We start from the raw sequence: 22,643 nt of genomic DNA on the forward strand, positions 1-22,643 counted from the left end.
TGCTTTTTCACTTTTTTCATAAAGGTTTTCCCACATACGCATCACCTTAAATAATTCAATATTCAACCATGGTCTTTGAGAGGAAGTTCTTATTTATTTATCGCATTTCCATCAGTGCGAGTTCAAATCAATGTGTGTGCAACAAAGATAGGATCTTCGAGAATGTCTCCTGTGAGTCAGTAATATCAGTTAGCAAGGGTCAATTGATAGCTGTGATAGCATCAGTGAATCTATTTCTATCTAAAACAGGTTCAGTGAAAGCAGAAATGCTGCGGACACAAGGTAGAGAATCGAAATAGAAAAATATAGGGTAATGATTTGTGGCATCCACACTGAAGGTACCTGCTTCGGGCTTAAGCAGCAAATTTTGTAGTGCATGATCAATAATCATACCTACGTTACTACTACACCTTGTTGATTGGGTAATTAGGCACTCGTAACCAGAATTACGAAAGAAACTAGAGTAGCTTGTAGAGGAAAGGCTGTTTTATCGTGTAAGTTAATATTTATGTCACCCATGATAATTTTTTTTTTTTTATGTTTCCATGATTTTAGTGAGTGTGTCACAAGATTCAGTGGTGGATGAGTATGGCGAGTGATAAATAACTCCGAATACAAGGTTTTTGTTGTCAAAATTAAGAAACTGGTTGTCGAATTCGAGCCATACATATATGCAATTGCAGACATTTACGTTTAGACTGCGTCTACAATGTCAATGATATGTTGCACCAGTCGATACAGACAGCAATGCTACCATGACTGCTCTTTTGTGTGTGGCAGTACTCAGAACTACAATGTGGGAAACAAAAAAGATTGCGAGCATCATCATCACAGCCAAGTCTCAGACGCACAAATAATCATAAAAGCAGTACGAAATGTCGAGAGTAGATTGTTTATGCTGTCAAAGTGCCTGCCCAGGCTTCTAGCATTAAAATGAATTAGCGAGAGACATCACTGCGACTTAAATTGGCTGAGACGGTCGACAGAAAAGTAGAATGCCATGTTTGGGGATCAAAAGAATTAGCATTATGAACTGTGCATGCAGCTAGGTAATTATTGCAAAGTCAGATACGTGAACAATGCAATGGACCCTGCTGTCTGTTGCCTTCAACACCTTAATTTAACAGTTATTGGTCCAAAGAAACTTCCAGTTCCTTGCCTCCTGTAACGCTAGAGCTCTCGAAACGAGCACCTTATTCTCTGTGGACAGATGGTCATTGACAAACACAGGAGGATCAAGCATTGCGGAAACACCAATGTTACTGAGGTGAAGTCTTGCTTTCCATGCCTTGCTGATGAATTCTGCTTTCTTTCTGCATGAGCAAAAGTGAGTGCTCAGGTTCTTTCGGCTTTCCAATTTTGTGGAAACCCAGTGAACAACGTCGAGATCATTGGGCAAAACAGGGCACCCAATTTTATTTTCCAATGGTTTGCATGATAGCTGAGTAGTCTTCACCTTGAGTGCATGGAATGCCCCTGATCTCGCATTGTTGATTTTCGAGTATTGATCAGCTACTTTAGTCAGGAGATGTAGTCATTTCGGACTCAATTTCGTTGCCTCAATATATTGCTAAATGAAAACACACATAAAGCTGTACTCAAATATCACTTTAGGGAGTATCCAGGGCGTCTACGAAGTTGTCATTTCCAAAGTGCCCGAGTTTTCCAGGTTTTCCCCAAGTGCCTATGCCAAATTCCCAGAGTGTCCCAGAATTTTGTTTTATGTGAAGACGGGCTGACACCATGTCGCCCGATGCTGTTGCTCTCTAGCAAGCATGTTATGCCGTGGCTCTGAGACGAGAACAGTGCTGCTCGAGAGGTGCAGATTTCGTCATCCCAGTAGCTGTCATGCTACCGTTGTTGCCGTGCCATCGTCTTGTCGCTGCTGTCACACACACAATTGCTTGTCTTATAAGGACATTTTGTGCAATCTGCAAAGTGCGAAACCCCACAAGAAGCTATAGATAGTTGCAAAATGCTCTGCAAAATACAGATTCCCCCACTAAGTGGGATCTGCATTTTTTTTTTCTTCCATTTGGTTTGTTGCGGTAAATGACTCTCGACAGGAGCGGAAGGAAGAGGGTAAGAGTGGGGTAGAGGGCTACTGTCCTTTGTTCATCGCGTTGGTAAATAAATCTGTGATACACATGTCCAATGCTAGTGCAGTGGCAGGAGGGGACAACGTAGAAAGGTGAGAACACACTTTGATGGAATTTTCAAGAACCTCTCATTTATTACAGCAGACACCAATGCAACACTCGCCTTCCTGACACGAAGCGAACATTGCGAATGGTGGACACAGGACACGCAAGGTCACATGGTTTACCACACAAGAGGGGAGAGTTGTGAGACTTGTCACATCCAGTCTGCAGCAATGACAGTATTTGCTTTGTGTCAGGAAAGAGTGATGCATTTGTATCCGCTGTAGTAAATTAAAGGTTTTTCTGAGAATGCCACCTAAGCGTGTTCTCACTTAAGAATTAGAAGAATGCCGTCACTCACACACCAACAATACACGCCAAAACTATGCGACAGTGTGCTGAAGAAAAAGATCAACAGTAAATGTGGTGAAGACCTGTCATCAAGAGGTCGACCAGGAAGGCTGGACAAATGGTGCCAAAGAGTATTTTGACGTCAATGACTGCCTCAGCCAAGAGTTGGATTAATATGGTCATTCATGCACCGAGAAAGATCAACACTATACTGCACACATTCCAAAGAAATAGAGCAAGATCTACAGTAACTGAGTGATGAACTCCCATCAACAGCAAGCTCAGCTATTCACTTGGATAATCTTCAATGATTTCTGCGAACATAAACAATTTCTGCCACATAAAACATAATGCATTCTACAACAAAATGAACACATAGTTAAAGACATCACTATGCAACATAGACAACAACCGCAAGCTTAATAACAAATGGCTACATGTCAGCACCTTGGACAGTGTAAGAGCATACCATGTGACTTGAAATGCTGCAACTAAGCCAGGTACCCCCACCATTGAAAAAAATGAAAGCAGATTTCCTACAATATGAGAGAGAGTAAACCACAGTCAACGTCCCCACTATGACTTCACCACTTTGTACCCTCACCACTCTGCAATGTTCGTGCTGGACTCGCTTCATACTCACTGACCCAAAAGATTCAAGTAGCTAAGCACCTATAAGTTTAGCAGCCTTACTGGAAGCCTGGCACTCAGACAAGACTCGTGTACTGTCATGCAATAGATTGGCAGCAGCACTGTATCAACTGTGGACAAGCTGCAGTGCAGTGCAGTGAAGACGGAGTGCGAGGCAATGGCAGGCGACCGAGCCAAGTGGTGTTGGGGGACCAAACTTCAAAAAAATATTTCTCCCTGAAAGCAAAAAATACGCCAATTAAATTTCGTCAAAAAAATCTTACTGTATTCATCTATCATATGCATCATCTTGCATAATTTTGCACTGGGAGCTGAACACAAGGCTTAACTGAAATTTTATCAAGTTCAAGATTTGTTCTTGAAAACTGAATTTCCAAAGTACGAAATTACTTTGAGTTCATTATTTGGATACTGGGCGACAATATCAATATGTTATAAAATATAGGAAATTAATAAACAATTATATAAAAACTCTCCAATATCTTTCATATTGGACTTCCAGAAGCACAGCAAGAGCGCTGCGCGCGGAGTTCCTCACTTATGATGGCATGAATCAAAGTGCGCAGGTCTGTAGCTGTAGGGAGATGACCGTCATACGCATCTGTGTGACCACAAAAAGACTGCAGTTCCTCAAGGCGCTGGCACATGGTGATCACATCTGGCACGGTGGTAGGGTTCTGTGTAACCAAGGCATTGAAGCCAGCAGTGTTGATTCCCTTGATGATGTGAAGGATGCAGTCGCTCTTGGACATAGTGGAGTTTACATGCCTGCACAGGGCAAGGACATCTTCAACGTAGGATGTATGGCTCCTCAGAAAATTGAACACACTGGCTGAACTTCTCTTTATCGATTTTAGTGTGAATAGCAGGAATTCCAAAAATAGCACGAAACTTCTGCATGAAAGCAGTCCAGCCAGGGAAGTCAGGCTCATGGTTCAAGAACCAAGCTTTAGGGACACTGGAGAGGTAGAAAGGGATGTTGCTAAGTATGCGAGAATTGTCCCACCTATTGTAGTTGCTGACACGATCGTAGTTCCTGAGCCAATCTTCGGCACCTTCACCGCCTAAGCCAGCAAATACTTGGGGGTCCTGCTGACGGCTATTGATTGTCCACACAGAAGACTAGGCAGAGATGGCAGCATCACTTGTACACGGCTGGTCTTGACATTGCAGCAAATGGTGAAGTGATGCGATGACCCGAGCAGACCTCCAGGGAGAGAAGCAGTGAGAGATCTTGGGGAACGACAAGCAAACTCCACTCCTTCTGAGAAACTTCTTTATTCTCGAAGATTCCGTGCCATGACAAAGTCGTCGCAGCTCGTGATGATTATGATATGTACAGATAAAGAAGATGAGATGCAAATATTGTGCTCACAATATATCCAACCCGCCGTGGTTTCTTAGTGGCTTCGGCGTTATGCTATTAAGCACAAGGTGGCGGGAGCAAATACAAGCTGCAGCGGCCGCATTTAGATGGTGGTGAAACGCAAAAACTCCCATGTATTGTGGATTGGGTGCACATTGAATTGAATGTGTGGTGGTTAGTGCCGCAAGGGCCAGGCATGGCCAAATACCGTATTTACTCGCATAATGATTGCACTCGCGTAATGATCGCACCCCTAAAATTTGTCGTCAAAATTCAATTTTTTTTATTTCCCGCGTAATGATCGCACCCCGAACTTGCCGCAGCGATATGTCGTGTGCTAAGTCTAGCGAATAATGATCGCGCTTACCACCTGTCGAATGCTACGCGAACGACTCTTCAAGACAAGCCAAGCGGCCTGCACGCACTAAACATTCTTAAGTAGATGCCTCATTTCATTACTTTCATCACTTTCCGCACTTCCATGACAAAATGAGGTACAACCAAACTTGCCTTTATTATGGGTTGGCTTTACAATGGCTGATGTCAACAAAAACAATAAAGGCGCATTTCGATTCTTTTCATCTGCTTTTGCACTCGTGAGCACGCAACAAATCGCGCGCGGCAATGATAGTAGCCACGTTTACTCTGATACGTTAAAAGTGTACCCTATTCATACGCCGACGCTTGTAACACAGCTAAGATATTCGCCCACCCTTAGCGGAAAGTAGTGAAGACAGATGCCGCAGTTTCCGCAGCATGCCCGTCATGTGTTTCTGTCACTGGCAGCTAAGCGCGCCCACCTATTTCTGTCCCCTCAAAGTGGACATGGCTACGTTATTGCCGCAAACTTGCCGATATTAACGATATTATTCATCACTAATACGGAAGAAACTGTTTCAATACACGTAATGTACTCACGAGAAGAAAAAAAAAATCGCGTTCGGCGCGTTCGGCTCGCTCCGCTAGCCGCCATTTTTGTTTTGGTGTCCCGCACCCGCAATCTCGCATCCCGCAGCAAACGCGGACGAAAAAAAAATTTTTTTTTTCCCGGGAAATTTAACCCGCGTAATGATCGCACCCCTGAATTGGCTTCAATTTTTCTGACAAAAAAAGTGCGATCATTATGCGAGTAAATACAGTGTTAATGAGTTCGTAGTGGAGTGATGAGTTCTATGAAGTTGATGTGACGTGGCTGTAAAGGGGCCTAAATATAGTCGCTGTAAATTGCGTAAAATTTACGTTTAATAAGATTATGGCAATGACTAATGACGTGCACTATGAGCATTAAAATGCAATGTCAAAGAATGATACGATCTACAAAATATGTCAGATGCTAAAATCGACTAGAGCACTACTGCCGCATTAGAGCCCTTGAAACACAAGGGCCTGGAGGCATGTGCTATACAAAACAACTATCACAGTGGCATCCTCTGGAAATGGGATGCGCTATGAATTTAATGAGCTTATAACATGTAGAACAACATAATTTAAGAAACCGCGGACTGCTTTGGTGTTAAAAAGCGGTTCTTTACGAAGAAACATTGCCGGGTGAAGAGGGACACAATAGCGGTACGCGAGAGGAAAATGTTTCTCCCAGCTTCAGCTTCCCAACACTCCAGGAGGACGTGAAGGACGGTCAGCCTCTCACTGCATCTACCACAGGTTGGAGGTTCATTTCCAGTAAGTAGAAAATTATGGGTGCCAAATGCGTGTCCTATATTGAGACGACAGAATATGACATCTGTTTGCCGTGATTTCATTGCGGGGTCCAGAAACCTAATTGTGGTTTTACTACGCGTAGCTTATTTTTTTCTGCATCCCACATGCGTGGTTTTGCAGTTTCTTTGTCAGAAAGGCTTCAGATCTGTGACAGGGACAGCAGCGGTAGGATTAACAGCATGCGATGCAATTGGCAAGGCCATCTGGTCTGCCAGAATGTTACCCTCGGTGCCCCTATGGCCAGGCAGCCAGCATATAATCACATGCTGGTTAGTTGGATACGCTTTACACAAGACGGAATAGAGCTCAATAGGTACAGGATTTTTGTGCTTACAGAGTGACATCAAGGCCTTCATGACACTTAGGGAGTCTGTATATATAACTGCTTTTTGGAGTTTTGATTTTGTTATGTGCTTCATAGCCAACAGTACATAGGCCTCAGCCGTTAAGATACTTTTTTCTGGATGCAGTACACCGGATTCCGAGAAGGATAGACCATCGCCTGCATAGGACACTCCGGCATGTGACTTCGAAGCGTCTGTGCAGAACTCTGTGCAGGAGTACTCGTACTGGAGTTCTAGGAAATGCATTTGGATTTCGATCTCTGGTGCGTGTTTTGTTACTTCTAAAAAGGATATGTCACATTCCACCACCTGCCACTCCCAAGGAGGTAACAGCTTGTTCGGATGCATTAATCGATGCTCGAGGAGTGGGACTTGCATTTCATCACTAAGCTCCCTCACACACAGTGAGAAAGGCCGTCTTACAGAGGGACAGTTACGGAAAAGTGTAGCACACATCATATCCTTAACGGTATTAAATCATGGATGTTCATGATTAGAGTGTATATTGAGAATATGTGAGGCTGATGTATGTTCTCTGAAAATGGAGTGACCACTCATTTGATTCTACTATAAGCAAACATGTCACATGGTATTTCTTTGTATTTCGCGGGCATCTGTAGTAAGCGGAAAAACACTAATGCGTAATAGATAGAAAGTTAGAAACTGTTTAATTGGATGTTTTGCAAACCGCTCTGCAACTTTCTAAGTAATTTTTTTTTCTAGCTTCGTTGCTTCAGAAGTTGTTAATTAGTCTTGACTAATCATCTAATTAAGCAAACTACAAAAATAGCATGACAAATAGGTCGGTGGACCAACCTTTATCAAGGGCTACTGAAAAAGGTCGGCCCACATTGAAAAATGTTTGTTGTCATTTAAGCAATGTGTGTGTGCGTGTGGAGAGAGTGAGAAGGGGGGGGGGGGGAATAGATGGTGTGCAGTTTGCACCCCACTTGAGAAATAGTTGCACCTAACTACATTACCCTCATTATTTGCTTGTGCTCTCACTGACGGGCATAATGTGGAAAGAATACAACAAAGCTGAAATTTATTCATGGGAAAGATAAAAGTTCTATAACGACAGTTATGGAGATTTTATAGCTGAATTCACAGCAGTGTCTACATTGCTGTCATATGCATAGTAGCTACTGTGTGCTGATGGACCATTCAGCCAGTATCTATCTGACAGCATATCAGTAGCTGACATGCTGACAAACAAAGCAGCTGGCGACACAGCATGCTTACAAGTACAAGTGTGCTTATCTTGAGCATGCTTCCCAAGACCGAATGCAGTGACAACTTATAACGCGAACGGGTCATTTTGTAAAATGTGTGGTTTTATTCAATGTCTCCTGCTTCATGCTGTAGAAGCAAAACAGGCATTCAGAAAAGCAAAAAAAAAAACGTGGTGTAAATTAGTGCTTTCTTCATTTATTTTCACTCCTGCTTCACGTTCCAGAAACAAAACAGGCACTTGCCAAAGCAAAGAAGAGTCAACTTGGCCTTTTCTGTTTAATGTGCATGCCTTGCTTACAATAAGAATGATGACATGTGCAACAATATCAAGTGTTCAATGGCACGCACTCTCTCTAGAAAAATGCATGTTCTGAAGCTAAAGTGGTCACTTGCTAAACTCTGGAAAAGAAACAGAGTCAAATTCATGATGTAGAAACATTTTGTAGAGTTTTTCCTTTACTTCTGTGCCCTGCTTGCCAGTCTTCAATATGTCTTTAACAGTGATGGTCAGATACTGCGCTTGAATTAGGTTGCCTGTAGCACTACCTAGCAAAGGAACCATCTGCAACATCTCAGCAAGCCATAAAAGCTATCAGTAGCAGCCCCTTTCCATAAACATGCTGTCCTTACCCCAGATGGCTGGGGGAAATGGTCTGGCAGTTCCCCAGCACTCCAGAAGCTGTGACAGCTGCCATTCGTCCATCACACACGTGAGGTGATCGACAACAGGGATGTGATCATCACCATAGAAGCTGAGACCTGGGCTAGGGATTAAGGCAACATCTAAGTTATTCTTTCCCTTTACCAGAGGGGATAACTCAAACTAAAAAGAAAGAAAAAGCAAGGGATGGTATACATCTACCGACAGAACAAGGTAAAGTGCTGCTGTTCTTAACTATTTATTTATTTATTTATTTATTTATAGTACCCTCAGGGCTTACATGAAGCATTACAGAGAGGAGGGGCTAATAGATACAGATAATTATACAAAGAACAAAACACAATAATCAGATAACAGTGCATAGCCCAATGTGAAAATAACGAAAGTTAGAGTGACACAATAAGCATATCATAAAAATACAGGCAAAATATAATACAGACGGGTAACACAGATGAAATATAAGTGCATGGTATACATCGTGAAAGTTGGAGTTAGAAGATAAACACATATTGATAGAAGATCAATCATAATACAAAGTAGACTGTTTGTAGATTAGGTGGGTAATACAATGGAAATAAATTATAAACACCACTGGTCGGAAGAAAACAGCTACTCTACACGTGTCAATATAGTAAAGTCAAATTATACTAGATAACGCTAGTAAGCCCGTTACGGAAGTCATCGTGTTAATAATACAGACTAGTGGATCTGGTAGGCGATTCCATTCCTGGCATGCTTTCGGTTGAAACGAGTTAGCATAGGTAGGTGTTCTGTTCGATGGGATGTTCACTTTATTGACGATGGTCCAAGTGTGCAGAAGCTGGTTTGATATAGTGCGATTTGAGTGTAAGAATTGAATGGCATATTTTATGGAACAAAGGTAAGCGATTTTTCTGCATTTGGTAAGGAGATATATTTTGAGGGCAAATTTCCTACCAACTATGCTTTTTGTGCGCTGGCAATTGTCAAGAATAAAATGAACAGAACAATTCTGTACAGCTTCTAATGTGTTAATTAGTGTTAATTGATGAGGGTCCCACACAGATTATGCATATTCTAGATTAGGTCAAATGTAGGTGACATCTAACTGTTGCTTTAGAGAAGGTGCCAACGGAAAATTGCGCTTAAGGTAGTCCAGCATTCGATTAGCGTTGGATGCAATATGTTCAATATGTCGCTTCCATGAGAGATTATTTGTAACGTGCACTCCAAGGTACTTATAACATGACACAGATTCGAGTGAGATGTCAACGTTGTAATTAGGAAAAGTTACTTGGTTATGTGGGATTCTCATGAATTTACATTTTGAGGCGTTAAGATTCATGTCCCAGCGAGAGCACCAGGTTGTTACATTATCTAAATCTGATTGTAATGTAACCATGTGAGAATCATTAATTATCTTCCGCTAAATTATGCAATCGTCGGCAAATAAGCAAACAGAACTGGTGGTTTGATTAGGCAGGTCATTAATATAAATAAGAAAAAGTAAAGGCAGCAACAAAGAGCCTTGAGGTACACCCGATTCTACTCGTACCTCTGGTGAGTCACTGTCATTAATAGTTACATATTGAGTATGACTAGAAAGAAAGCTACATTAAACACCCACAAGTCATTCTTGTTGCCACAGAAAAAAGAAAAGAAAAATACATTTTCATAACTCGATTTGGCATACAATTTGTCTATACTGAAAATTGCCCAACACCTCCCCACTTTGATTTGAACGGACACCGAAGAGAAACATTGTCAGATTGGTACATTAGAGTACTGACATACACAGTCAGTCTCATCATGCAGAACACCTATGTATGTGATGAACAACTGAAGTTAATGCCTGGTATTCGCAAATACATACCAAGCAAAATGATCAAGAGCATCAGCCTGCTTATTCTATCAGCAAGAAAAGTTATGCCTTTGAACGAACACTATAAGGGGCACTGTGGTTTCTACAGAGAATGTGACAGTGGTTGTTGAAAGCTAAAAATTTTCTATCAAGGCCAAATTTTACTACCTATTTAATTATGAGTCCTTTCCTATAATTGATCTATGGTTGAGACATGTAATTACACCTTAAGTGGTCTTTATACCAGCAAAAGATAAGCTTATTTAGTCCTCCCTTGCACTGGTGTTAAAATCCATGTGCTCCCTAAGTGTTCATTAAACCACATTTCCCCACAATGAGCATATGTGCTCTGTACTCATGATACGTGCTTGCAGGAAGCTCCATTTTAAAAAGAAAGCTTTGTTGACATTTTTTGTGTTCTACAGAATGTGTGCCTTCTTGTGTCATGCAAAAATAAATATGTAGAAAGCCCTAACTCAAGCTACAGTAAACAGGTTAGCAGTTAAAGTCGTGAATGGAAATAGTTCTGCAACGTCAACATGGCTTACTACAGCAAGTTCACGTACAACTCTAGAAGCCACACATTCTGTTCAAGGCTATTCAGTTTAAAACCTTGCTACATGTTGCCACATGAGTGCGTGTCAGAAGAGTTGTTGCCATGTCTAGGGTAGGGACAGCGTACATTCAACTTCAGTTCATTTCAGCAAACTGCCCTTTATTCTACTGCATAAGAGAGGCAGCTACATGTCAATGAGACGTCCAAGAAATTTCACTTTTCTGCAACCTAAACAAACGTTACAAACCCTCAGCCATTACTGCTTGCAGAGGTGTCTGCGCCTGCCTTCGGTACTTCCTGCTCACCCCGCTTTCGCTTGTAGTCACTGAGAGCTGCCTTGATAGCATCTTCAGCAAGCACTGAAACGACACAGCGAGCTTAAATAGTTGCACAATTTACCACTTCAGTACAACAGTGTCAGTTAGACAATAACAAGCAACACATGTAATTAGTGAAACTAATGACTTTGTAGTTCATGGACCAATAACTTAGATGCCTATGAAAGCAGCAGTGTGCAACAGGTAACAAAAAAAAACATTACTGGGTGAACAAAGTTGAGCATTATGGCAAGACACGTGCCACACATAAAAATGTATTTGTAGGCCTGTTATAATGCCAACCACCTGCAAATACTACAAATCTATATACCAGCACTATCAGACTTCCTGTGTGCACATCAAGTGCATTTTCAGGCCCTGCTGAAATACAGCAAGACTTTACCAATTCTAACATTGCACACAAACTAGCTTAGCACATTACCTCTTATAGCATCAGTGCTTCCTTTCTACAGTACACCTCTGTTAAATAAAGCTACTATATCTGCAATTTGCAGACAACCCTTAGCAGCAAGAACCAATGTGTACATATGACAGCACACAGTGCTAAATATGATCACTGTTTGTAAGATAAATATAATTTTTATCTGCAGAGTTAACAGAAAAAATTATATGCAGTAATATTTTATGCTTGCATCAGGCCAAAACCTATGTAGAGAGAAATATTGTGGGCATAAAAACCCAGCAGCACCAGAAAACCTGGCGTTTAGCCATTCTGCTCACTTGACCATGAATCTGCCTTTTTTTTTTTTCCACTATGATTCTCGCACAGAAGTGATTATTGGCGCAGGAAGGAGACACCATGTTTTCCAAAGTGTGCCGCTAGGATGTTGCAAAATTTTCAACATGCACAAAAACTTCCCCGAGTGTTGCTTTTCACAAAAGGCATTGATATCATTTGATCACAAATGCTAAACTAAAGCCAAAATGCTGAAAGACAATTTCAATTTTCACTAGTTCTGAACTTAACGAAGTTGATGGCTTGATGACATAATATTACGAACAAAGAAATGTGAATGCGTGAGCAAGTGTGGCTGCTCTCACAAATTGAGCATGTGAAACTGTTCCCGTAATGCTCAAACAGTTTTACATCAAACAAGATTGGAACAGCTTGTTTGTCTTTATTTCTTTCTGCTTGATGCTTTGCCAATCTCACTTGACTTTTAAAACCAGAAACCCAAACTACTTAGCGAAAAAACCTTGTTAGAAATTCCAGTGTGTGTTCAGGAATATTATCTTACAATACATACTTTGCAACAACTGAAAACTTGAATTCCAGAGCCTCTATAATCCATCTCACAATCTACTTCCAGTGCAGCGAAAGCTATGGGGCATGCTAAGACACCCCGTAGTCTGGAAAAGAATTCTGTTCCATGCTTTAGCATTGGTTATACAGTAAAACCTCGTTAAACCGTACCCCCGTAAACAGTAGCTTCGTTTTAAAAGTAGTGAAGTTAAATCCCCGACTCAGCGGCCATTGAACATAATGTGTTTTGTATCCGCATAAACCGTACCAGCTTATTGCATATGTGTCGGTTAGGATGTAGTGTTTCCACTTTTCATCGCGCAAACACGGCGGTGCGATCTGATTGCACATGCAGCGCGAATTGTGTAGAACTTTCAAAGACATGCGGGCACCACCGCTTACTCTGGAACCTTCGATGACTTGTGTATAAAAGCCGACGCACTTGACCGGCAGATCACATTTTCGCCGATCACCGACTCTGTTTGCCACTGTCACCATTCTTTGAGTGTAGTCTGTTTTTGAGGGAACAAGTTCGCCTAATAAAACGCTAGTTTCTTCATTCCCAGTATTGCTGCTTTCTTCACCGTCACTACTACGTGACAGTATGTTGATTGCATCACAAGCTTACACTATCAGCACACTGGCTTCCCTGGATAGCTGACATGGCCCGTAGCTTTTGTTACACAGCAAGTACAGTGTGCGACAGAATATAGTTCTTCAATATTTCATTCAACATAAATTCTTGTGTCACAACACTTATAAGTGCACACTGTGGGATAAAAGGTGGAGCATAGTAATAATGCACGAAATGTCTACTTACTTGAGCAGTGAAGCTTGACTGGAGGTAGGCTCAGCTCTTTAGCAATGTCTGTGTTCTTAATTTTCATAGCATCATTCACCTGAAACAAAGAGCAGCAACATGACATTCACGGTTGACATGGCTTACACCGCCTCAGAATTGTTCTAGTTTATCACAAACTGAAACTGCTCACTAACATAAGCAGAAACTTGTATTAGTAACTCTCATTTGTTTAACCATAATGTAAGAATCAAAGCCAAATTTGTTTTACTTAAAAGATCCTGCTGCATGCCCAAGAAACTTTCTTAAGAAACACCAATTCAGTGGTGGGAATGGCCAAGAGTGCGTTGGAGCAGATTTTGTAGCAGAAGAATGGTGATTTAGAGCAAATTTTGTAGCAGTCAACAATGATGGCTCTTAATGGTTATCCATCAGATATTGTTCCTGTGCATCAAAATTTTTCACACTACTGGCAAAAATTACTGCGAATATTCTCGAGGAAGATAATCTGCATACACGATCACTCATGAACAAGTTACAACAATCACAAGGCCACACTGAGTCAACCAACACATTTGAAAAGGGAAGTACTGTGCGTCCCATGTGGCAAAGCACGACACACAAAGGCACACAAAACTCACAGCAATACAGTGCCATGATATACAGGATTACCATTTGACCGATTTTGTTGTAGGTCTAATGACATCCAGCTAGTAAAATAGCCGTGCTACAAACGCGCTCCATAACGAGCACACAAAGAAAAGTGTGACATAGCAAATCAAATAATAACGTGCAAGGGGGTAAGTTTCAGTTTGCCATGTGGACCATGACACAGCCGCAGTGACAAATGCACAAAGTGCGCATTGTCGGTAGAGGAACACGTCTCCCAAGGCCAGACTACCGATATGTATGAATGCCGGCCTCTTCCTCTCTACAATCACTCTCTCTCTCTCTCACATCAAAAAGTGTAATGCACTAAGCCTGCACAACTAGGCCTGATAGAACATCCTCTTAAACTACGAACAACCAGTAAATATGGGGCATATAGTTTCCAAATGTCTGACTGAGAACATGAGCGAATGCGCACCAGATTGGATTAGCTCAGTGACCCTTTACCTCATTTAGCTTTATGAATGGCAGGAGATGCAACAGCACTCTACACAAGGGTGGTGGCGACTGCCACCTGACTTTCGCCACAACTTCACTTCACGGTGGCCTCCGATATTGCGCGGTGCAGCTCATCCTGGAGCAGCTTTGTAGTGTGGGTGTAGCAGCTTTAATGAAATGTAGCAGATTGGAGCAATTGTAGCAAAATACCCACCACTGCCAATTTCACTGTCTCAATGCAGTGATTTTGTGCATCCGAGACATCACGGACTGCAACTGTGATGATCAGATAAGGATTTAATTCACGTTTCGTATTGAGCTGAGTGCTATGTAAAATCTACTTAAATCTACTTAAATTATCAAGGTTTCAGTATCTCCCACACAGTGGTAAACAGGTTGAAGCATAGGTGAGTACAGCAGTACCACTCGAAAGGTACTGTAACCATGGCAACTACATTATCAACGAGTTCAACAGGCTTGGCAATCATGGCACACCAACTGCGTCTATTTAACACAAATGCCCTGCTGCCATTGGGCAAATTGGGTAGTGCCATTATGAGTGTGATACACTGTACAGAGAGCTGTGAAAATTCAGGTCGAGGGCATCCCTTCTCTTTCTTGTATTTTGAATCTTCTGCATCCAATAACTTATGTTTGCCTGCCTTGTAGAGATTAGATCTAGAGCAAATACAGTGGCCTTAGGAAAGTTGCAGGGCCCTTTACAGGATTCAGTGCACAAGTGGCAACAGTGCAAGAAAAAATAGCAGGGAGGGGAGAAGACACTCTTTTTTGTTTGTGATAGTTGTTTCTGCACTCAGCTATTTCATTATTAATTAACTTGCACAACAAGTTGCTTAGGCTGTTTTGTATATTATACAGTAGCCCTCACACTTCTGTTTTCTCACATGAATAAAATGAAACAGAAGCTGTGCTTTTTTGGGCTCTACTGTAAAGACATTCCGTGGACACTAGTGCCAAACATAGCATGCATAACCATATTGCTGATATGCAATTAATCATACACAAAGTCATTACTAATATAAACAAAAGACACAATGTGTCAGCCCTTTCACAATATTTACACGACACAATGCAGTGTCATGGTAGGATATACAAACTGTTTCCTTTCCATCATGCTGATGTCAATTCAGACTGCTCGTATCGGTTCGTCTAAACACTGTTCATGCACATTTTTCCATTAGGCATGGCTGTGAATTCCACAATGACATCTGATGGCACAAACTTACTGGGCCCTAAGCATCATTCTCAATAGCCACATGTACACGTGCTCAAGCTAGAACAAGCACTTGCTGTCAGTGCATGCTTCTATCACCTGTTTAGCACCTGTCCTAAATTAAAATTGTAAAATTATGGGGTTTTACGTGCCAAAACTACTTTCTGATTATGAGGCATGCTGTGGCAAGCAGGTTGAAGGTTCCAGTGGAGGATCCAGAAATTTTGACCACCTGGGGTTCTTTAACATGCACCTAAATCTAAGTACAGGGGTGTTTTCGCATTTCACCTCCATCAAAATGCTGTGGCCGGGATTCGATCCCGCAACCTCGTGCTCAGCAGCCCAACACCACAGCCACTAAGCAACCACAGCGAGTCTAAAATTAAAATTAAGATCCTTGGATAACCTTGGAGCAGGAACTAGCCTGCTTCGAGATTCTCCTGGTTCACCATGGTGGATTCAGCAAAGAGACAGGACATGCAGAGCAACATCAAAATTAAACGAACAAATAGGTGACGGACACATCAGCATTACTTCCCTATGACTTACGGAATGGAAAGTCAAGTTCTTAGTTAATTTCCTGTAATTTGGTAACACCACAGGCAATAGTGTATGTATGCACATAAAATCTCTACCATAATATTTAGTTGAAGCCAGAGGCGGTCCAGTTTTTGTACGTTAATGCTAATCCTGTGTCTTGTTTGCACCAAATCCTTCATACAGCAACTTCGTACAGCATAAAGAACATATGAGCATGATCCACAGAAAAGTTTCTCATGCAACATTATGCAGCAAATTAGGCTGACAAAGCTCTCTCCCAAGCTGGTCCACAGAAGCTTGAGTGAATAACTCACATTTTTTCCCTTTATCCATTCAGTTGCAAGAGAGCTGGATGCAATGGCCGAACCACAACCAAACGTCTTGAACTTGGCATCGATAATCTTGCCACTTTCATCCACCTTGATCTAAAGTGAACAAAAGACCTATGTTCATAAACATAAACTGTAATTATGCATTTCATAATTAACTGGAAGGATAAAGGCTGAAAGTATACTCTAATAGCAATTAAAGTTTGCAGTGGGACCTAAATCTGCTAAAATCAGATGCATTTTACGATATCACATCTCTCCACTACATCAAGAAGATCTAGTTCAAATTAGCAATTCAACATGCTGCTGCACATGACCATAAAACAACTTGTAAATTTGCAGTTAACGGGTTCAGCTTGATGTGCAACACAACAAGCAAGAACGTTTATATACAATATGTGCCCACAAGGAAGTCGTGAATTTACAAGTTGCGTGAATTCTGAGGACACAAAAGTCTGTTACAAGCGTACCAGACTCAGCGTGGCCCAGCCTGGCCCAGACTAGGCCCAGCTCTGTCTTTTTAAGTGCTTTAACTACATTATCAACGAATTCAACAGGCTTGGCAATCATGGCACACCAACTTTGTCTATGTAACACAAATGCCCTTAAAAGTGTTTTTAAGTGCTTTCAGACATGTGCATACTAATGAAAGACATGGGAAGACTGTAAGACATCAAGATACAAGGCTTCTAGCAACTTTAGTGTTCCCAACAAAACTGGCAGAATAGCAATGGCCAATTACAAGATGCCCTTGGAGAACTAGAAAATGTTACCACATCAGAATTCAGCTTTCAAAAGATAGTCCCGCAAGGTTCAATTCAGGGTGAGCTACGATCCTTCTTTTCGATGTCACCTTGTAAGGAAGAGCTTTATGAATTTACAACAAAAAAAAAATACCTTGCACAAGCTATGAAAATGCGGTATGCAAGATAAAGTAACTTAATTATTTTATTACCCAGAAGGAAAGGAACAGAGGGGCCCAATTTTTATTATTCATATCGTAAGAAGCCAACAAACAAAAATACCTAGCACAACACTGGGGAAATTACTTGCACTTACTAAATGAATTAAAGGAATGATAAATTAATGGAAATGAAAATGGATGAAAAAGACAACTGGCCGCAGGTGAGCAATCATCCCATGTCTTCGCATTAAGCGTGCGATTCTCTTACCAATTGAGCTGCAGAGGCACCGTTTTCCCATCCATTTCTGGGCTATTTATGTTTTACTACTAGAACTAACCCTGGGAGTGTTAGCCAGTGCCACCACTCACAAGCCTTCGCAGCAGATCTGGAACATCCTGTCTGCCACAGGCATCACAAATACATGATCTTTTTGGGTGAAGGCAACTGGTCAATAAACCCACACATGCTACCTGAAGGCATTATTTGACATTTTGTGGCTTCATGTTATTTAGTTGTTGTATACACAGTAGGTTCAGTTATAACTTTTTTTATACTATGACTGTTTGCATTTTGCAGTTTTTGTGTGTACATGTTGATGCAATAATAAGTTCTTGAGAATGTATAATAATCCAGTGTCATTTGCTGTTCTGCCTTACCTTTACTGGGGCTTTCATTGCTGCCTTAATGCAGCCATTGTAATAGCCATATTGTATGTTAGTGTTTTTAGCTTTGAATTCTTTTTGCTGTCATGTTTGTTCTTTTTTCAGACATGACAGCTCTCTCTTATGGGGAGGCTGAGACTTCAGATGCTTCACTGCGGGCATCCTACTAAGTATATTCAAACAGCTGGAGTGGAAACTTTAGCACTCAAGGACAGTGGCGAATAGGAGGCTCAGAGCTGCATGTCTACAGTCTGATTGAAGGTCACTTTAGAAGGCTGTTGTTTGACTAGGCATAAGTGCAGTGATTCTTACTCCCAAAATTCATGGTGTTCGAAATGAAAAAAATATTGATGGACACAGTTTAAAGAGAAAATTGTAATACACCCTGTGTAGCTACAGTTGGGTTTTTATATGAAACTCCCTCCCCTTTGGGTTTTTATATGAAACTCCCTCCCCTTTGCAGTTCCACAGAACTTAGTTTCCGCAAACTTCATTTATTAATTGCAGAGTTGTTTGTATGTGACAATGATTTGGATGTTGGCCGCGAGAGAGTCGAGGCCAGGCCCGCGACGCTAATCGAGAGAAACGACTGAAGACTGCTGATACCGTGTGTTACCTGCATTGTTTGACTAGATGGTTTGGTATTCCAGAAGCTATTCGAAGCTATCCCAAATGGGAAAATGTGACGACCCATGTCATTTGCCAAGCAGCAGTCGCCTGGTTGAAGTATTGCAGTTTGCGAGCGGTTAAGAAGTGCGTGTTACGTTAAGCTTACTGTTCAGTTAGTTTTTATTCAGAAACTTAAACTAAACTAATGTTATTGACTAAGTCCACATTGTGTAGCATGTCTACATTCCAATAAAATTGACTGTTGGTTCTACATAAGAATTAAGTGCACATTATATGATTAATATTTTGTCTGAGGGTTCTAAACTCTACTTAAATTAACTGTCACATCTGATCTTCAAATACCTATTAACAATGGCCAGATAACGTCCAAGGACCATCTAAGCATGCTGTTGCGACATCATGCTTTACTGTCATCATGTGGAAACTTGTGTACATTATGATGTATTCTACTTCAGACACAATAAATTTTGGGAACACCGATGTAAGACATGCAGTTATTGCAGTTGTAATCGGTGTTCAGGGCCTCTTGCCAACAAGATGCAAAGTAAAAGAATGCTATAATAACTTTACTTCCAAACAGCAAAAGAACATGGGAGATGCTTTGGGTAAGCCTGAATAGGCATTTTAAATTATAGAGTGAATTATATTGGTCTTCTGCCATTATGCTTATGCCTGCACTTTTATATTTTTGGTCCCTTACTTATGGTGCTTGTTATTGTTGTATTTGTTTTTATACCATCGTTCAGTCTTGCAAGGACAGCCACTGAAAAGTGAGGCTTAAGATAAACTATGCACCATGAGTATTAATTGAGGTCCTAAAATATTGTAATTTCATAACTAGAATGGAATGCCTACATTGCTTGAAAATGGTGCATACATTACTTAAACTATAGAGTTACAAATATGCACTTGACAGCTGTCAAAGGGGAACAGTATCTTTTTGAATAGTGTCATCGCAGTTTTTTTTTTTATATGCAGAGATTATTTCTTAATCGTGTTTATGTTAAGCATTCAACTCTTATTTGCTGGTTTCACTGTAAATGAGTGATTTTTTTTTTTTGCAGGCACAGATTCTTCAAAAGCCACTGGGCCTGATGCAAGCTGGCATGCCTTTTTTTGTCCTCCTTAGTCTTGTACCTTAGTCTTGTTAGGATGCGGCTGTTGAGTCAGTTTTTCTAGACATGCCATTTATATATATTCTAGTCAGTCAACACAAAGCATGGTATGTCAGTCATTACCTATGTATAAATTTAGTCACAATCAATGCAAGGTAGGTGGATGAACGTAATTTCCAAGAATAAAAATTTAAATTTTGCTGATTTTCTTGCCTCCTAAATAATGCTTTAAAATAAGGCAATTTACAGTATTTTTACAAGATGTCTTTTGAATTTGCCTCATTCAACACGCTTGTGTGCTGCACGTATTTTCCTTGTGTTAGCAGTATACCTAAATTTCTAAAGTGCTGTTCACTTGCAATGCGTTGTGCTGTTGCGAGACAATTCATTTGTGAAGAATTTCATTTTGGTGCTGAAGTGACATGGCTGCCGTATGTGCACATGCTTGCGTGTTATACAAAGGCTCTCAATGCTATACCTTCACAGATTTTATTCCAAATTGTGGAATCTACGCAAGTGCTTTAAGTAATGTATGCCTTTGCAAAAGTACGCATTTAGGCCATAATACTGAATGTTTTTCAGATTAGTAGGTTTTAGCATGTTTTAATTTTGAAGTTAAAACCAGTCATATTCTATACATGTACATTTCCTAGACATCCTGAATCATGACACTAGTTCCAAGAAAAGCATAACAATACCAGTGATTTGCATTAGCACATAGTCAACATATGCATTAGTCAACTTTTTTTTTACAGTGCAGATTGCAGACCGGTTGTTTCAGCGAACACTTTCAAAATTGTTTTTAATTGCTTGCGGCAGATAGCACAGTTCTAGTCCGTGAGCTGGTCTACTCGAAGAGGCGGACATCACTTGCACAACAATATTGACATTCATATACGACTAATGAACAAAAATTTCCTAATTACGTTTTTAGCTAATTATTATATGGCACATATTGCAATTTACAAATTCTATCCGAGGAGTTTGAGATATTCCCTAACTTTGCGTAGAAATGCATTGGTGTGCCAGTTACTTTTGTACTTCAATGCATAAAGTGATGTTTCGTTAGGAAATTAAGTGGAATGATAGTGCATTTTTACCGCAAGTTTGACGGTGAATATCTCGTAAATAGTGTCATCTTCACAATTCTTTGCAAGTGGATATGCCTTGCAGTCTCAACCACTGGAATTTGTAAATTACAATATATGCCATAAAATAATTAGTCAGAAACTTAATTAGTGAATTTTAGCTATTTAGTCGATCATGCATTTCATTCTTTTCTGCAAGTAATGTCTGCCTCTTCAAGTAGACCAGCTCATGGATCAGAATTGAGCTATCTGCCACAGGAAATTTTTTAAAGTTTGAATGTGTTTGAAGAATAGAGATAGATGTGTGAGTGAGCCTTCTATCACATTACTAGATGCCGAATTCAAATTCTTGCGCAACCGCCTTTGATGTGCATGTACCGGCTTCTCTTGTGCTTGGTAGGCGCATGCGTGACAAGAGGATATATATATGTATGAACTATCCTTCCTTCCATTAAACTGTTGTGAGTAGCGCTTGTCCTTGTCCGTCTTTCTTGTTTCCGTGGTTTTATTCGCGCTAAGCTACTACTTCAAATATGGACGACCAACTAAACCAACAGTCAACCCTTCTGTCCACTGAAACTGCCTGTATTTTCTCGGGCAAGCAAAATGAGCCTTCATACGCGATTTCTACACGTAGTCTAAGAAACAGCTTCCCAAGACTTCCCCAAGACGAATATGGAGGGAGCATTAGCTTGGCATCAGGAGTGCATGCGGAGTTCTAAGGCTCAGCGTGTACAAGCCGGATCGTAGACAACCGTTTGGCTTGTACAAGCCCAAATATATATGTCTTCTAGGTGGGTTCGTGCTACCTTGGTTGAAACCAGCGCGACAAGTTCGGAACGGCAGTTTACCGCTACGCTTCAGTGTCGTAACTGACATGTGGTGAGAAACATGATGCGAGTGCAACGCTGAAACTACATCGCGGTATCCGGCATGGCGCCGTGATCCTGCGTCGGCGAAGAGGCCAAGAAGCGCGTATTCCGAAAGCACGATCACAACGACGGATAAAGTTTACCTGCAATTTCATGACATCGCCGCAGGCTGGGGCGCCGACAAGACCAGTGCCAACATTCTTGTCGTCCTTATTGAGCGATCCAACGTTGCGAGGATTTTCGTAGTGGTCAATAACCTAGTAATAGAAGAAAAAACCCACGCCAGCACGAACCAGGAAACTTTAGCGGAGGCGCAGATTATAAAGTGGCGGTTGCTAAGATGCAATGAAAAAGAAATACTCTTCGGGATCTTTAGGTGACGTGCGCAGACCTTCTTGTTTCAAAACGGCATGCAGTAATCTATTTCGTTTTGCGGTCGACGCTGTCACCTCAGTCGGTCATGGCAATGTTGGCCATGGTCGAATCAGGACGAACTATCGAAAGAAACTATCGGCTTAATAAGCTCAGAAATCTACGTTCCATGCTGAGTAAAGGTACAATAACTTAAAAATTATCGCGTTAAGAAGAGGCAATGTTAGTCAGTTTAATAATCAGTACACCCATGCCTTAGTGCGCAGTTCGAGAATGCAGCTACGGTACGTGTACTTGCCTTCTCGTGGTAGCTCGCAGAGGATACGGGGACGATAGCCAATGTCTTCCTTGCCGGCGACAGGGACCTGTGCAGTGTTCGCATAAACATCACGCGACGCAATCCTCGATCCTCTTCGAAGCAAAAATTTTTCACAACTTCGAAAGCAGATATTTCTTACGACGACGGCACCGTGTGTAAAGGCGCCTAGTGACACAGCTCCAAAGCGCGCATGCGCGCGTATTGATGATGATGAATAACATTCGGTTT

General features: G+C 41.2%; 1 protein-coding gene across 3 annotated transcripts; it reads right to left on the minus strand.

Moving 5' to 3' along the window:
• Positions 1-126: 126 nt before the first annotated feature.
• IscU (Iron-sulfur cluster assembly enzyme) lies at positions 127-22,598 on the minus strand. Of its 3 annotated transcripts, XR_010565563.2 has the most exons (7): positions 22,395-22,598; positions 21,868-21,981; positions 16,438-16,548; positions 13,264-13,342; positions 11,110-11,221; positions 8,436-8,569; positions 127-3,359 (listed from the first exon to the last, which is right to left on the minus strand). XR_010565563.2 is itself a non-coding variant. In XM_065437026.1 (6 exons), exons 1-5 carry the CDS (start codon positions 22,482-22,484, stop codon positions 11,112-11,114), a joined length of 504 nt encoding a protein of 167 aa, XP_065293098.1. In that variant the 5' UTR covers positions 22,485-22,598; the 3' UTR covers positions 7,886-8,569; positions 11,110-11,111. The 3 variants fall into 3 exon arrangements, 2 of the variants coding, with proteins under 2 accessions (XP_065293098.1, XP_065293097.1); XM_065437026.1 differs by lacking the exon at positions 127-3,359 and having other exon boundaries at positions 7,886-8,569; XM_065437025.1 differs by lacking the exons at positions 127-3,359; positions 8,436-8,569 and having other exon boundaries at positions 11,001-11,221.
• Between the last annotated feature and the right edge of the window lie 45 nt (positions 22,599-22,643).

Source organism: Dermacentor albipictus, chromosome 5 (genome assembly GCF_038994185.2).
Source record: "Dermacentor albipictus isolate Rhodes 1998 colony chromosome 5, USDA_Dalb.pri_finalv2, whole genome shotgun sequence".
NCBI lineage: Eukaryota > Metazoa > Arthropoda > Arachnida > Ixodida > Ixodidae > Dermacentor > Dermacentor albipictus.

What these genes read in the sequence shown, in the direction of transcription:
- IscU (XM_065437026.1), bottom strand. Translation starts at nt 22,484, where the DNA reads ATGTTTATGCGAACACTGCACAGGTCCCTGTCGCCGGCAAGGAAGACA. An exon ending in AATGGATAAAGGGAAAAAAT is followed by an intron (nt 13,343 to 16,437) that starts GTGAGTTATTCA and finishes TCTTTGTTTCAG; the next exon opens with GTGAATGATGCTATGAAAAT. An exon ending in AGTCAAGCTTCACTGCTCAA is followed by an intron (nt 11,222 to 13,263) that starts GTAAGTAGACAT and finishes GTGTCGTTTCAG; the next exon opens with TGCTTGCTGAAGATGCTATC.